We start from the raw sequence: 16,251 nt of genomic DNA on the forward strand, positions 1-16,251 counted from the left end.
CATTGGGTCTCATAGTTTGGTCAGGGAACCTTTGAGGTCAAAACTGTTTTTATTACAACTGAAATATTACTTGTCTATTTCATTTTTATTCTCTCATGTGTATAGGTTTTCCAGAATTACATGTGATGACTTCATTGTTGTGGAGCTAACAGAATGTTAGTTTGTGTATACCCATGTTGTAAAAACTTAGTGGTAATTTCTAAGATGGTGTGTGTGAGTGTGAGAGACAGAGAGAGATATTGGGGTCCTCAGATTTTTAAATTTTTTTATCCTCACCTGAGGACATTTTTACATTTATCTTCAGATAGAGCGAGAGGGAGAGAAAGAAACATTGTTATGAGAGAGACACATTGATTGGTTGCCACCCACATGACCCCATACAGGGCCAGTGACAAACTGCAACTGAGGTACATGCCCCTAGCGGGAACTGAACCCAGGTCTCTCTGGACCACTGGCTGAGGCTCTAACTGCTGAGCCAAACAGGCCAGGGCTAGGGTCCTCATTTTTTAAAAGTATAAAGAGGTATTGAGACCGAAAAGGTTTAAACCATAAAATTAAGCCATTTATTTCCCTATATTACCATATCTAGTTCTCATCTGTCGTGTTACTTAGTTGTTACCTCGTTTTTAGAGATAAAACTGAGTCCAAAGTTGGTGAAGTCAGCGTCCAATCCGACCAAGATTGTGTATCCAGGGTCTCTTCTGTTAACTTTGAGCTTAACCATTTTTTAATTCGCCGATATTCAATGTGTTTTCCGTTTTTCACTATTATTTTGACAATTCAGATCATGAAGCTTTTTACATACTTAAGATAATTTCTTTAAATTGTATCCTAGTTGTATATTTAGTAGCCCAAAGGGAGTATTTATTTTGTGTGTGAATTCTCACCTGAGGATATTTTTCCATTGATTTTTAGGTGGGAGTGAGAGAAGGGAGAGAGAGATACACACACACACACATCAATTGGTTGCCTCCTGCTAGGGCCAGGGAATCGAACCCTTGACCCCTTGGTCTGTGGGTCAACACTCTAACCACTGAACCAAACCAGCCAGAGCTATCAAGGCTTTTAAAGTATATGAACTATTTTTAGCCTCAAGATTTAAAAAATTGTTTAACATTTTCATTCTCATAAATTGATACTCTTGAATTTGTGGCATGAATTCTTAGACTGTTGTTTCTTCCAGTAATGACATCCCTCCTAAAGTTCTAGCCAGTCTGTTTTTATCTTGCTTTTTTCATATTTGCAAGGGTTAAAATACTGACTGACCAATAACATTGTCTTTCCAGTGTATTACAGGGATCGGCTGTGATTGCACTGTCTCACAGCTGCCTGAATTTCAGCCACAGGACTAGCTGTGGGTTGTATCTGCACAGTTGCCCTGCTGTCTGCTCTGGGGAGCATCTGGAGGGAGTGGGACGGGAGGGAAGGGAATGCATCAATACGCTGTTTCTTGTTCTGGGGGCTCCTTTATAATGGTGCTAGGTTTGTGAAAGGCATGTACTTATTATTAATTTTGTGTTCTTTAGTTTTATGATTTTCATGTTCTTTGACTTTGGTGATGTCCCATTATTTATATTGTTCCTTGATTTTGAAAGTAAGGTTACTCATATGTTACTTAGAGTAACGTTTTATAACTTATTTTTTGGACCAGATTCAGAAACACGAGTGGATCTGAAATTTATGTACCCGGATCCTCCAAGAGATCATTACACCTTAGAGATTCAGCAGCAAGCCCTGCTGAGAGCGCAGCAGAAGAGACTGAACAGAATGAAAATGCAGGAAGGTGCTGAAGGTAAGAAATAATCATTACTGTTTCCAGTAGGATCAACAGGTTTTATTGACGGCTTTCTTTCTCATCTTTTGTGTTGATTTCATCCTAGGCCGGCTCCTTTTACTGGCAGCTCCATGATCACAGGCCTTTTTGGCCTTTAGACCCATAAAAGGCTCTGATTGACTTGGCTGGGGTCAGGTATCCATGCATGAGCAGGGCCTAGGCAAGGTCACATGACACCAGGAACTAGGATCCAAAGGGAGGAGTGCTGGGCAGATACATCAGTGCCCTCCCTTTAGGGCATGTCTCTACTGTGTGTCTGCTTTAAGTTTTGATAAGGCATTAAGTCTAAAACATCAGTTTATACTCTGTTGGAGAGGTTAGATGCTAAAAAGGGTGAGGGTGATGAATGCTGCAAGGGAGACATCTAGGGTCCCTTGGGCGCGTAGCTGGGGATGGGGGTAGTTGGTCCAGCACCTGGAGGTAGAGTGGAGCTTGTTGCCTCCGAGGTCCCTGTTGACGGGCGGGTGACTGCGTGACCCTCACATGTATTTCACCAGCTTTGCCAGCCTCCAGGCCTTTGAAAGTGGCCCTGGAAAATGAGTCATAAAAATGCAGCAGTCAGGTAACAAAAAGAGGAGGAGATGGTCCTATCAGTTATATTTAAGAAAATTTCAGACGTTACCTTGTCAGGCTGGTATGGCCTCCACACCTGTGGAACCTTTCCCGTCCGTGTGAGACAATCACAGGAGTACGAGGTATGGCGCTTCAGGCCCATGTCGCAGGTCAGCACTTGGCAGAAAGACTCCCCTTATATTAATCATTACCCATCTGGTGCAGAATTTTAAACAGTGGTTAATAGATTACCCTCTGATAGAATAACCTGAATTCTGTGATAAATAGTGGGCCTGTTGTCAGGGGAGAAGAGAGGACAAAGTACATTTTTCAACGTTTATATCCAATTTAGTGGAATTTTCCTGTAGGAGACCCAAAAGTAGTTCCCAGAGGGATACCCATCCCCTACAGCAACCACCCCTCAGCTGTGACAGACACTGTGATGACTTAATTCATAAGGATATGGTTTGACTATAAAACAGCCACAAACACAGCTTTAAAATATACTAAGAAGGAATACAGGCTGTCTTTGGCAGCCTATTTATTTCCAAAGACCAGTACCTAAAAGAAAATTACTATTCGGAGAGACAGAGGCAGCTGGTCAAATTGGAGCGGGACCTTGGGGATACCTGATCCAGACGTCTTTTCCCTGGAACCAGGTGCCTAGAATTGGGTTAGCTTCCTCCAGTTGAAGTGAGGAAGGCCCCTGCTGAACTCCACTCAGCAAATTTCCGCACAGACTGTAGAACTATGGGACGATGGTGAGGAATCCTGCATTATTTTCTTTAGGCATTAGCTCTGAGTTCACAATGATTTTACTTTTTATATTAATGTGAATGGGAGAATTTTATCCAACTAGAATGAATGCTGGTTTACATTTATTTTATTTTTTTCTCCTTCAGCATTATTGTCCATGTCCATTGGTTACACATACATGCATATAAGTTCTTTGGTTTATTCCCCCACCCCCACCCCACCCCCCTCTTCTGAGCTTTGTCAGTCTGAACCATATTCCTCTCTATGTCTCTGGATCTATTTTGTTTATTATATTCCACAAATAAGTGAGATCATGTGGTGTTTGTCTTTCTCTTATTGGCTTATGAGTGGATAAAAAACCTGTGGTACAGCCCTGGCCAGTTTGGCTCAGCGGTTGGAGTATTGGCCCGTGGACCAGAGTGTCCTGGGTTTGGTTCCTGCTAAAGGAATGTATCTTGGTTGCAGTTCGTCCCCAGCCCCAGTTGAGGTAGTGTGAGTGGCAACCAATCAGTGTGTCTCTCTCACATCTATGTTTCTCTCTCTCTTCCCTCCTCTATCTGAAGATAAATGCAAAAATGTCCTCGGGTGAGGATTGAAAAAACACAAAAGCTGTGGTACATGTACACAATGGAGTACTATGCAGCTGTAAGAAACAAAGATCTCTTATCCTTTGAGGTAACATAGAGGGACCTGGAGAGTATTATGCTAAGCGAAACAAGCCAAGCAGAGAAAGACAAATACCACATGGTTTATATTTATTGATAAGTAATATCTTAAAAACAGTCTGTAATGTGATGGTTGAAAAGTAATTTCCGATAGAGAGCTAGTCACAAAAGATATTCTAAAATTTATTTTACTTTTTAAATGTTTTCTAACCTTTTGTTTTTGTTCTACAGTGGACTTGGATACCATCCCAAGTGCTAAAGAACGAGACCACAGAATGGTAAAGGACCAGTTCTTATTTTTCAAGTTAGTTTTGGGGGGATAAAATTTTTAGGACTATGGCAAGTGAGCGTTCCAATTTTGAATTTTCAGTCTTGTCTCATCAGTGCAGTGGGTAGCTAGAGTTGTATTAGTAGAGAAAGTACATTGTAATAGCTAAGAACAAGACGCTATAGCTTGTTCAAGTTAGGTTTTAGCTGTGTGACTTCAGGAAAATTTTACCGAATCTTTCTGTGACTCAGCTTCCTAATCTGTGAAATGGGATAATAGTACTTGTCTCTGAGGGTAGCTGTAAGGATTAAATTCATTAATATTTGCACGCATGAAGGGACAGGCCTGGCATGTAATAATTTAATTAAATTTTTATTAAATAAGTAAAATATGCTCAAGGATTGTAAGAATTGAGATAGCACTAGAATAGGGCCTGGTCCATAATGAGTGTAATAGGGAGGCCTGGGAAGGAAACAAGCAAGCTAAGGGGATCACACTTATCCCAAGGAGGTGCCATCTGTGCAAAGACTGAAAAGGATGAGCCATTTCACTCAACAAATATTTACTGAATACTTACTGTGGACCAGATACCATTCTAGGCTTTGGAAGTACAGGAGTGAATGAAAAGAACAAAAATCTCCCTCCCTCTGAGGGCTTACTTTCTGGTATGAGGGAGAGACAATAAACAAATATATAACATATATAGTATCTGAAATTGTGGGGTTCTGGGAGTACCAGGGTAAGACCGTTTACAATCTGAAGTACAGTGGTCATGGAAGGTGTCAGGTGAGTGGGGCGCATTTGCAGAGAGCCTCGGGCTAGGCTGCAGGGCCTCACGGGGTTTGCCTTTTACAAGGTGAATGGGTTGAGAAGCTTCCAAAGTTTTTGAGCAAAGGAGCAATGTGGTTTATTTCATGTTTTACCATGATCACTGCAATTCACTGAGATAGACCGAGGGGGACAGGAAGCCACGGCTGTGGTTCAGGCGAAACAGGTGGCGAAGCCCGGGCTGGAGCAGTGGGAGGGGTCGGCCTTGCTCTGAAAGGAGGTCCGGGGGAGTTTTGACTTCGGATGTGTGGGGTGTGAGAGGATGAGGAGCTTCAAGGTTTTTGGTTGGGAATTGCTATTTACAGAGGTCGAGAAATAGGAGGGAAAAAACTTAGGAGTGGGGAGAAAATAAAGAACTTAGTTTAGAGAGAGAGTTGGAGCTTGCAAGTAGACAGATAAGAGAGTGTTCAGGGGAAAAGATCAGGGTTGGAAATAAACGTAATCTTCACACACAGTAGTGGTACTTGGTAGTAGTATCCTCATTTTCAGGTTATCAAAGTAAAGCCTTGCTAGGTTGATAGCTGCCCAGGTAGTAGCTGTGGGTGCTTGGTTTTAAATTGGTGATGACAATGTTGTTAATAGCTACTACAGCACACACTGTACCTGTGTGAGGTAACTGACATCTATTTCTCTTAAGTTCAAATCAAGGCTTGCTTACCCTTGTTTACACAGAGGAAACTGCTAGCCCATAGTCGCAGTAAAGCCCAGATCTGAACCCAGGCTGGACTCGAGAGTTCCTTGTCCCCACACTATGTGGCCTACAATGTAGTAACACCTATTCCTGGATACTCTGTAGGTCTGTTGGTTTTCCTATATGGGACAATTGCCTTTCTCAGTGAAAAGATACTGAAATTTTGATTTTTGGTTGAAATGGTAATACCATATTTTGTTGTGTAGAAACACAGTATAAGCTAACAGTTTATCTTGGCTTTCACAAAAAAAAGCTCACACATTTTGGTCCTCATTTTCCTAGAAACTGGGTGATAGGGCCTACGTGGACTCCAGCACTCTGTTCAGTTATGGGAAGGTCTGCGATGCAGAGGAGAGGTTGGGCTATATCTGTACAGTGTTAAGAACAGCTGGTTCAGACCATTTGGTAAATATTAGATGCCATTATCATCACAATTATTCAGCTAGAAAGCAGAAGTAGAATCAGTGGGTGTTAAGATATTTGAATTCAGTGAAACAGAACTTTCTGATAGTCTGTGCTATGTATCAGTGGAATGTGTTTCCTTAAAAAATGACAGCTCTTCACTGGAGTGTTCCAGCACAGCCTAGAAATCTGGGGGAGGTGCCTCTCAATTTGAGAGCTCGTTACAAGCTCAACCCTAGCATTTTTTTTTTTATACCCTATTGTATATCCCTCTATATTTGTGCTATGTCTTTGTGGTAACTGGAATCATACAGGGTTGTCATCAGAGGGCATGCTCCAGAGCAGGAAGTCTTACTCACCTTGCACCTCCAGTTCCTAGCATGAAGGAAATTGTGTACTCTACAGATTTGTTTAAAGATTTATAATGTTTAATTGGGTTCATTAATTCATACTCTATTTTCATCAGCAGTAATACAACCCTCAATAAAAGTTTTTTTCTATGTATTTTCTGAGCATTGGAATGGAGTCCTCCCCTCTCCTGTTTTGGGGACAGTGTGGAAACTTATGCCTCTTAGTACAAATGTTTGTTTCTTTTAGCCCAGAGATGATCCTGATGATTTTTTGAAAAATTCATTATTGGAATCTGATAGTGCTTTTATTGGTGAGTATATTTATTTTACTAAACTATTTAACATTTATATTTCCTTTAAATGTTTTTCATACTTACAAAATTACTCTTAGTAAATAATCATCAAACGTGATTTACAATGTTTTCCAAATCAGAATAATGAACTTTAGACGTCATAGGGAGGGCTTGCGGTCAGCATGGTGGAGTAGGTCATCGTGCTTCCTTCCACATCAAAAACCACTTGAGGACTCGCTGGACAGGAGTCCTAGAACTAACGATATAAAGCGGTAGCCACGACAAGACTGGTAGGAGAGGCCTCACACATACAGGGGTAACTAAGAAATCCAGAGGGACATCTTGGCTGCAGAGGTCCTCCTGAGAGCAAGGGGACCCAGCCCAGGACACCGGTGTTGGGAAGAGGAGTCCCCATAATATGTGGCTGCTGGGGTCCCAGGCGTACCTTTTGAGGGGCCTAGACTCAAAGCTTGAAAAGTGCCAGGGGTATATGGGGTGGAACTGACTTCACTAGCTTTAGGGTGAGGGCTGGAGGGACAGAGGTCAAGGCAGTGTGGGCAAGCGCCATTGTTCCTTTGTTGAGTAGTCTTCCTACCTTGTTGGCAGGCACCAATCTATGCTCTCCATCAACCTGGCTAATACCACTCACTCTACCCTGGTGCATGTTGGGTGAGGTCTCAGGGATTCATGTCTTGCTGGAGCCTCTAACACAGCTGCTCCACACAAGCGACCTGTCTCAGCTCACACTGTCGTTTCTCCTATATCATAGGTACATGTGCCCCCAAGGCTCACACAAGCAGTAACTGGTCTCAGCTTGCATTGTAACAACTGTCAGGTAGCCCCGCGCTTGGCATAAGCTGCAGCCATAGGCCTAACACAAGTGGTGGCTGGCCTCAGCTCACATCATGGTGCCCACAAAGGGTCCCAAGCCTGGTACTAGTGCCAGCCTTGATTTATGGCATAGCCTCTCCCAAGCACAAGTAGCACCTTACAGCAGATCATTTGGTAGCTCCCACCAGATGGCCCCAAGCCAGGAACAAACAGTGGCTGAACATGGCTTGCAGCAGAGCCGTTTTAGGGCTCCAGAACCCACAAACCCAGTGTACCTTTAGACCATGCGAAAGTACCACCCAACCAGCTCCACAAGTGACATACGTGAAGGGCAGACTTGGCTGGCACCAGAGCCCTGCACAACAGCTTGTCCACTGTAGTCAGTCCCATACACTAACATACCAACAGCAATCAAAACAACTACAACAGGAGGGTACACACAAGGGAAACCCTTGGAATACCCAGCTCGGTAAACAGGGAGGCATAGCCATTCTACCTAATACATAGAAACATCTGGCGGACTCCCTGTGTTGAAACATGTTTCAAATGAAACAGCAGGACAACACTTCAGAAAAAGAACTAAACAAAATGGAGACAAGCAATCTACTACCAGAACAGAGCTCTAAACACTGGTAATGAGTCTCAGGGAACTTAGGGGAAGAATAGATTAACTCAGTGAGAACCTCAGCAAAGAGATAAAACCATTAAAAAAAAACAACAAAAAAAAAAACCTGTCAGAAATGAAGAATATAGGAACTGAAATGAAGACTATATTAGAGGGAATAAACAGCAGAATTAGATAAAGCAGAGGATTAAATCCCTAATCTGCAGACAAGGTAGTGGAAAACGGAACAGCAAAAAGAAAAAATAGGATAGTTTAAAAAATAGTTCTGGGATGATATCAAGCAGGCCAACATTTGTGTCATGGGGCAACAGAAGGAGAGGGCAAAGATTGAAAACTTCCCTAACCAAGGAATTACGGACATTATGTCCAGAGAGTCCCAAACAAGGGGAACCCAAAACAGTCCACACCGAGACACATCATAATGAAAAGGTGTAAAAGAGAATCTTAAAAGCAGCAAGAGAAAGACCATTAATTACCTACAAGGGAGCTCCCATAGACTGTCAGCTGACTTCTCAACAGAGGAATTGGCATGAAATACTCAGTGTTGAGAAGCACAGACCTATGACCAAGATTACTCTGCCCAGCAAGTCTATTTAGAATCAAAGGAGAAAGTTTCCCAGACAAGACAAATCTAAAGAATGTCGGCCCACAGACCGGAGAGACCCAGGTTCGGTTCCCACTAAGGGCACATACTCCAGTTGCAGTTTGCTCCTGGCCCCAGTTGGGGTCGTGTGGGTGGCAGCCAATCACTGTGTCCCTCCCTCCCACTCGTATCTGAAGATAAATGCAAAAATGTGAATCCAATAATGTATAAAACAAATTATACACCACATCCAAGTATGATGTATACCAGGTTTACAAAGTTGGTTTATATTCAAGTAATATAATTCATCTAAATATAATTTATTGCATCAACAGTCTAAAAAAGAAAAATCACATGATCATTTTCAGTAGATGCAGAAAGGCACTGAACACAATTTATGCATTATAACACTCAGCAAACTAAGAAAAAGGAACTTTCTCAACTTGATAGAGAATATCTACATAAAGCCTACAGTTAACATATTTATCTTCATATATAGTAGGAGAGAGAGCTACAGATAACATTTAATGATGAGAAACTAGAAATTTTCCTGCTAAGATCAGAAATAAGGCAAAGCTGTCACCTCATACCTTTCTCAACATCATTATGGAAGTTCTAGCTAATGCAATAGGCAAAAAAGGGAAATAAAAGGTATGTGGGTTTGGAAGGGGAGAAATAATACTGTTGTTGTGCACAGATGACATGATTGTAGAAAATCTGAATCAACAGTAACAATCAGAAAAACAAAAATACCCAGGTACTTAGAAGCACGAGGTTGCAGTATACCAGGTTGATACACAAAAATCAGTCTCTTTCCCATATACTAGCAATGAACAAATGAACTTTGACACTTAGAACACAATATCAAGGAATGACATCAGACTCATGGTGGAGTGAGAAGAGCTCTTTGTATCTGCCCTTAAATGTACAACTAGTCAGACACCTATAATCCAACAAAGGTTCCTCTGCACATCAGCACGCCAGAGAGATTCCACACAGGACTATCTGCAAGTGGGCACCTTGCAACGTGTAGTGGAGGCAGGTGGGGGAAGGACAGGGATGGTGCTCACAGGTGGTGGCCCAGCTACCATGGTAGGGTGGAGGAGGTGAGGTGTGGATCAACACTATGGTCTGGAGAGGGCAAGAGGGGCAGAAGCAGCATTAGTGCCTGAGTATCCTGCTTTCGTCCCTGGTTGTGGCAGAGCCTGGCAGCAGTGGAGATCTATAGCCTCCTGATTACAACACAGCGGTGCCAGCTTGCCAGAGGGAACCAGGTAACAGTGCATTGGGCTTGTGAACCTGGCTCTCAGACACCAGCCACATCCCCCTGCCATGGTGGAGATTCTGGCATCCTGGTGGTGACTGCCACTATCAAAGCAATGCCCACCCCCCCTGGTCGCTACCCTAGAGGTGCAAGGAGAGCACATAAGAGAAAACAAAAATTTACTATAGCACTGTTTACTGAATACAAAAGAGAGACCTCTATCAACTTACTGAATGATATTTATAAAACTTTTCATACAAAAGCAACATAATACACATTTCTTCAAGTACACATGAAACATTCTCAAGAATAGACCATATGTTGAGATGCAGAATGAGTCTCAGTAAATGGATGACTGAGATCATACCAAGCATTCCTTCAGCCACAGTGGTATGAAACTAAAATTCAACTAAATAAATTGCAGGACAGAAAAATCAATATATGAAAGTTTGTGCTGTTTATATATACAGACAGTGAACTATCAGAGAGATGAAAATTCCATTTACAATTATTAAAATGTCCATATTACCTAAAGCAATCTACAGAGTCAGTGCCATCCCTATTAAAATCCTAGTGGCCTTATTCACAGAAATAGAACAAATAATATTTGTGTAGAACCACAAAAGACATCAAATAGCCAAAGCAAGAGATATCACACTCTTTGATTTCAAGTAATAATACAAAGCTACAGTAATCAAAACAGTATGTTATTGGCAGAAAAAGACACAGAGCAATGGAACAGAATTTAGAGCCCAGGAATAAACCTACACATATGTGGGTAACTAAATTATGGCAAAGGAGCCAAGAATATACAATGGAGAAAGGAAAGTCTCCTAAATAAATGCTGTTGGGAAAACTGGAAAGCTACATGCAAAAGAATGAAGCTGGACCACTGTCTTACACTATACACAAATATTAACTCAAAATAGATTAAAACTTCAACGTAAGACTTGAAACAGTAAACTGCACAGAAGAAAACACAGGTACTACTAAGCTTCTAGATATTTTTCTTTGTGGTGTTTTGGGGAATTTGATTCTAAAGGCAAGAGAAACAAAAGCAAAAACAAGTGGGACTGCAGCAAACCAAAAATTTCTGTACAGCAAAGGAAACCATCAACAAAACAAAAAGGCAACCAACTGAATAGGGGAAGTTATTTGAAAATGATACTTCAGATAAGGAAGTACCAAAAAAGATAAATGTATTCCCATGTTAACTGCAGCATTATTTATGATCGACAACATGTGGAAATAATTTTAATGTCTACTGATGGATGAGTGGATAAAGGTGATATATATATAGCATAAACACAGTGGAATACTACTGAGCTATAAAAAAAAAGATGAAGTGTTGCTATTTGGAACAACATGGATGGAATCTTGAGGGATTATCTTAAGTGAACTAAGAGGGAAAGGAACAAATTTCATATGATTTCACTCATGTGAAATAGAAAACAAAAAGTAACATATGAACTAACAAAAGAAAAACTAACCTCACAGATACAGACAACTGAATGGTGGTTACCATAGGGGAACGGGGTAGGGGAGGGTGAAATGTGTAAAGCAGGTCAAATATATAGTAATGGAAGAAACTAGACTTTTGGTAATGAGCATGCAGTAGAGTATGCAGGTTTCTTAATTATGTTATACACCTGAAGGTTATATGTGTTATTAACCAAGGCTACACCTCATTAAAAAATAAAAACCAAACAACCCAGACTATCATTTACATTAGCACTCCCTAAAAAAGAAATACTGAATATAAATTTTATCCCCCCAAAAAGATTAATATGAAGACAACTACAAACCCTCTTGAAAGAAATAACTAAATAAATGGAAGGATATTCCATGGTCATGGATTGGGAGACTTGATATTATCTATATGTCAGTTCTTCCCAACTTGATCTATAGATTTAATGCAATCTCAGTAAGTTATTTTGTGGATAACTGCCTCTAAAGTTTATATGGAAAGGAAAAAGAGCCAATACAATTTTTTTGTCGTTGTTAACCCTCACCTGAGTGTTTTTTTCCACTGACTTTTAGAGAGTGGAAGGGAGGGAGAGAGAGAGACATCAGTTGGTTGCCTCCCACACTCGGACTGGGGCTGGAGATTGAACCTGTGACCCTGTGGTGCATAGGCCCATACTCTAATTACTAAGCCACACTGGCCAGGGTGCCAGTACAATATCGAAGAAGGACAGAACTGGGAGACTAACACTACCTGATTTCAGGACTTACTATAAAGTTAGAGTAGTCAAGACAGTGTGGTACTGCCCTGGCCGGTTTTGCTCAGCGGTTAGAGCGTCGGCCTGTGGTCCAGAGAGACTTGGGTTCGGTTCCCGCTAAGGGCACGTACCTCAGTTGCAGTTTGTCCCTGGCCCTGGTTGGGTTGTGCAGGTGACAACCACTCGATGTATCCCTTTCACACTGATGTTTTTTCTCTCGCTCTCTCTTCCTCTCTCTCCTTCCCACTCTATGTGAACAAAAAAAGAGAAAAAATGTCCTCGGGTGAGGATAAAAAAAAAAAAAAAAGACAGTGTGGTACTGGCAAAATAATAGATGAATAGATGAGTGGATCAGAACTGAGTGTCCAGAAACAGACCCCTACAAGTAGAGTGCACTGATCCTTGACGAAGGGGCAGAGGCAGTGTAACTGAGGAAAGGGTGTCTTGGCAACAAGTGGTGCTAGAACTGGGCACCTGCATATCAAAGCTATATAAATGCAGACCTAACACCCTTCACAAAAAATCAACTAAAATGGACCTTTGACGTAAATGCAAAACTAAAAACTCGTAGAAGACAACATAGGAGAAAAACCTATAAGAATCTTGAGTTTTTAGATACAGTGATACCTCGGTTCTCGAACATAATTCGTTCCAGGAGGACGGTCGAGAACCAAATTGTTCGAGAACCGAAGCAATGAAACCCAATAGGAAATAATGGAAACTGGATTAATTCGTTCCAAGCCCCAGAAAATGCCTATTTACTGGCCTAATTTGTATATAATATGTAGAAAAACATAAGTCTCAACAAGAAATAAAAGTGTACAGTATGTCTAAGGGTTAAATTCAGTGTAGAGCGTGACTCTCTCCACAAAGCGTGACTCTCTCTCTGCACTCACACTGATGACGCAAGCAAGGCGCGCTGGGCCGAATGAACGCCATTCGGCTCAACTCGGCTCATCTCGGAAGTTCGAGTTCCAAATATTTGTTCGGATTCCGAGACAAAAGTTTCTCGAATCTCCTGGTCGAATACCGATTTGGTCGAAAGTCAAGGCGTTCGAGAACCGAGGTATCACTGTATAACAATAGTACAATCCTTAAAAGAAATAGTTGATAACTATACCTCATTCAAAATTAATGTTCTGTAAAAGACAATGTCAAGAAAAGGAAAAGACAAACCACAGACTGGGAAAAAATATTTGGAAAAGACACATCTGATACAGAACTATCCAAAATATCCAAAGCACTCTTAAAACTCATCAGTAAGGATAAGAATAACTCAATTAAAAGATGGGCAAAAGATCCAGACACTTCATTAAATCAGCGTATAAATAGATGCTCCACATCATGTCATCAGGGAAATGCAAATTAACACAACAGTGAGATACTACTACACACCTATTAGAATGGCCAGAATCTAAAACACACACCACCGAATGCTGGTGGGAGTGCACCGTGGGACAGATACTGGGGGTTCTGTACCAAACCCAGTGTACTCTTAACCACTCACACTCCTTGTGTAACTGTTGAACCACTATGCTGTATGCCTGAAACTAACATAATACTGAATGTCAACTGTAATTGAAACATTTTTTTAAAAATTAAAAAAGACTGACAGTACCAAAAGTTGGTGAAGACAATGGGGAAACTAATACTTTCTTATAATGTAAAATGGGTAGAACCTTTTTTTTTTTAATTTTTAATTTTTATCCTCACCCAAGGACATTTTTGCATTTATCTTCAGATAGAGCGGGAGGGAGGAAGAGAGAGAGAGAGACATTGAGTGGCTGCCACCCACCTGACCCCAGTCAGGGCCGGGGACAAACTGCAACCGAGGTATGTGCCCCTAGTGGGAACCGAACCCAGGACTCTCTGGTCCGCAGGCCAACACTGTAACTACTGAGCCAAACCGGCCAGGGCTAGAATCTCCCCCCACCCCCTTTTTTTTGGCATTTATCTTCAGATAGAGTGGGAGGGAGAGAGGAGAAACATCAATGCGAGAGAGATACATTGAGCGGCCGCCACCCACACGACACGAACCGGGGCTGGGGACAAACCGCAACCAAGGCATGCGCCTCCAGCAGAAACCGAACCTGGGTCTCTCTGGACTGTGTGCTGACGCTCCAACCGCTGAGCCAAGCCGCCCAGGGCTAGAACCACTTTTGAAAATGGTTTGGCAGTTCCTCAAAAAGGCTCAATGTAGAATTACCCAGCAATTTGCCCTGGCCGGTTTGGCTCAGCGGTTAGAGTGTCGGCCTGTGGTCCAGAGAGACCTGGGTTCGGTTCCCGCTAAGGGCGCGTACCTCGGTTGCAGTTTGTCCCCGGCCCTGGTCGGTTGTGCAGGTGGCAGCCACTCGATGTTTCTCTCTTTCTCTTTTCCTCTCTCCCCCTCCTACTCTACCTGAACAAAAAATGGGAGAATGTCCTCAGGTGAGGATTAAGAAAAAAAAGAATTACCCAGCAATTTTACTTCTAGGAATTTACTCCAAGAAATGAAATAAACACATGTATGTGAACAAAAAGACATACACGAATGTTCATAACAGCATTGTTAATAATTGCCAAATAGAAACATTTCAAATGTCCACCAGCTGGTGAAAACTGAGGCGAAATGGGACATACACACATGATAGAGTACAATCCAACCATGAACAAATAATAAGCTACTGATACATGTTTCGGCTTAGATGAAGCTCAAACACAGGCGAAGTGAATGAGAACTATTAGATTGTATAATCGCAATCTCAGGAAAGGTACATCTATTGAGAATGAGAGCAGATCACTATGTCCGGCTGGGCAGGTGGGGGTGAGGAGTGATTGCCAGCAAGCAAAAGGGAACTTTCTGAGGTGATAGAAATGTTCTAAACCTAGATTATAATAATGATTGCACAATTCTATTAAAAGCACTGAACTATGTATAATTATAGTGAGTGGGTTTATTATATGTAAATAACATCTTAAAGCTAATAAACAGTCTTGGATTGGCGCAGTAAAAGGGTTTGAAATGGGGATGTTTAAGACTTCTCCCTCACGTGGTCCTTCCAGGTGCATATGGCGAGACGTACCCGGCCTTCGAGGAGGACGCGCTCCTCCCCCCAGCACAGCTGCGCTCTGCGAGGGAGCGCAGGAGGAGCAGACGGAAGGGACTGGCCTCTGTATGTATGATGAAATGTCCTCTCTTTTTCAGTTTAGAAGTGGGGTCTGGGGTCTGTGACCCATATAAATTGGGGTGGTTCGATGATAAATAGAGTACTACTTCCTCTGTAGTAGGGTAGTATGAATCTAGGCTGTACCACCAAATAGCCGAATGACCTTGAGCAAGTCATTGAACTCAGTGCCTTGGCTTCTTCGAAGTAATATTTTCCTATTTGCTGTAGCTATAGTAAGCCTACTTGGCATAGATTTGCTGCCCTATAAATATTAATTCCTTACCCTGGCTTCCCTCCTTCCACCTCTAGAATATATGGATTTTATAGAAGGCACAAGAAGCAAGTGATACCATTTATTGGAAAGCCTGCTGTATTCTCACAGTCCCTAAGCCTATTATATAGATGATATCTCAGTCTGGGTCAGATAACTTGCCTAAGGTCACAGACAGGAAGGCTGATCCTCAAACCCATGTTATTTTCACAGTACATGTGTAAATGTTTTTATAGTATAGCCAATAAAACATGCAGACTTTGGAGCCCTTGGTACGTCCCAAAAATGTCATTTCTTTGCTGGGTAAACAACTTTGGGCAATTTGGATTTTTTTGTTTAATCCTCACCTGAGGATATTTTTCCATTGATTTTTTAGGTAGAGTGGGAGGGAGGAGAGGGAAAGAGAGAGAGAGATTGGTTGCCTGCCTCCTGCACAACCCTGACTGTAGCTAGGGATTGAACCTGCAGCCCAGTTGTGTGCCCTTGATCAGGAATTGAACCCAAGACCCTTTGGTCCGAGGGCCAACACTCTTAACTGCTGAGCCAAAGTGGCCAGAGCAGGGCAGTTTCTTAAACTCTGTATTTCCTTATATATCATAGAAACAGTTTGTAATACATGTGAACATTTAGCCCTGTGTCAAGTATCAGGGAACTGCCACCAAATGATCAA

The 16,251-nt window shown here is 41.9% G+C and overlaps 1 protein-coding gene across 6 annotated transcripts in view; it reads left to right on the forward strand.

The window, feature by feature from the left end:
• Positions 1–16,251, forward strand: part of CSPP1 (centrosome and spindle pole associated protein 1) — a 120,279-nt gene that overhangs the window by 100,882 nt on the left and 3,146 nt on the right. For all 6 annotated transcript variants that reach the window (XM_036263916.1, XM_036263920.1, XM_036263917.1 and 3 more), the window contains 4 exons: positions 1,652–1,792; positions 4,039–4,085; positions 6,594–6,657; positions 15,207–15,316. In XM_036263916.1, coding sequence (XP_036119809.1) covers positions 1,652–1,792; positions 4,039–4,085; positions 6,594–6,657; positions 15,207–15,316 — 362 coding nt within the window. The remainder of the gene's footprint in view (positions 1–1,651; positions 1,793–4,038; positions 4,086–6,593; positions 6,658–15,206; positions 15,317–16,251) is intronic.

Source organism: Molossus molossus, unplaced genomic scaffold (assembly GCF_014108415.1).
Source record: "Molossus molossus isolate mMolMol1 unplaced genomic scaffold, mMolMol1.p scaffold_m16_p_16, whole genome shotgun sequence".
Classification (NCBI taxonomy): Eukaryota; Metazoa; Chordata; class Mammalia; order Chiroptera; family Molossidae; genus Molossus; species Molossus molossus.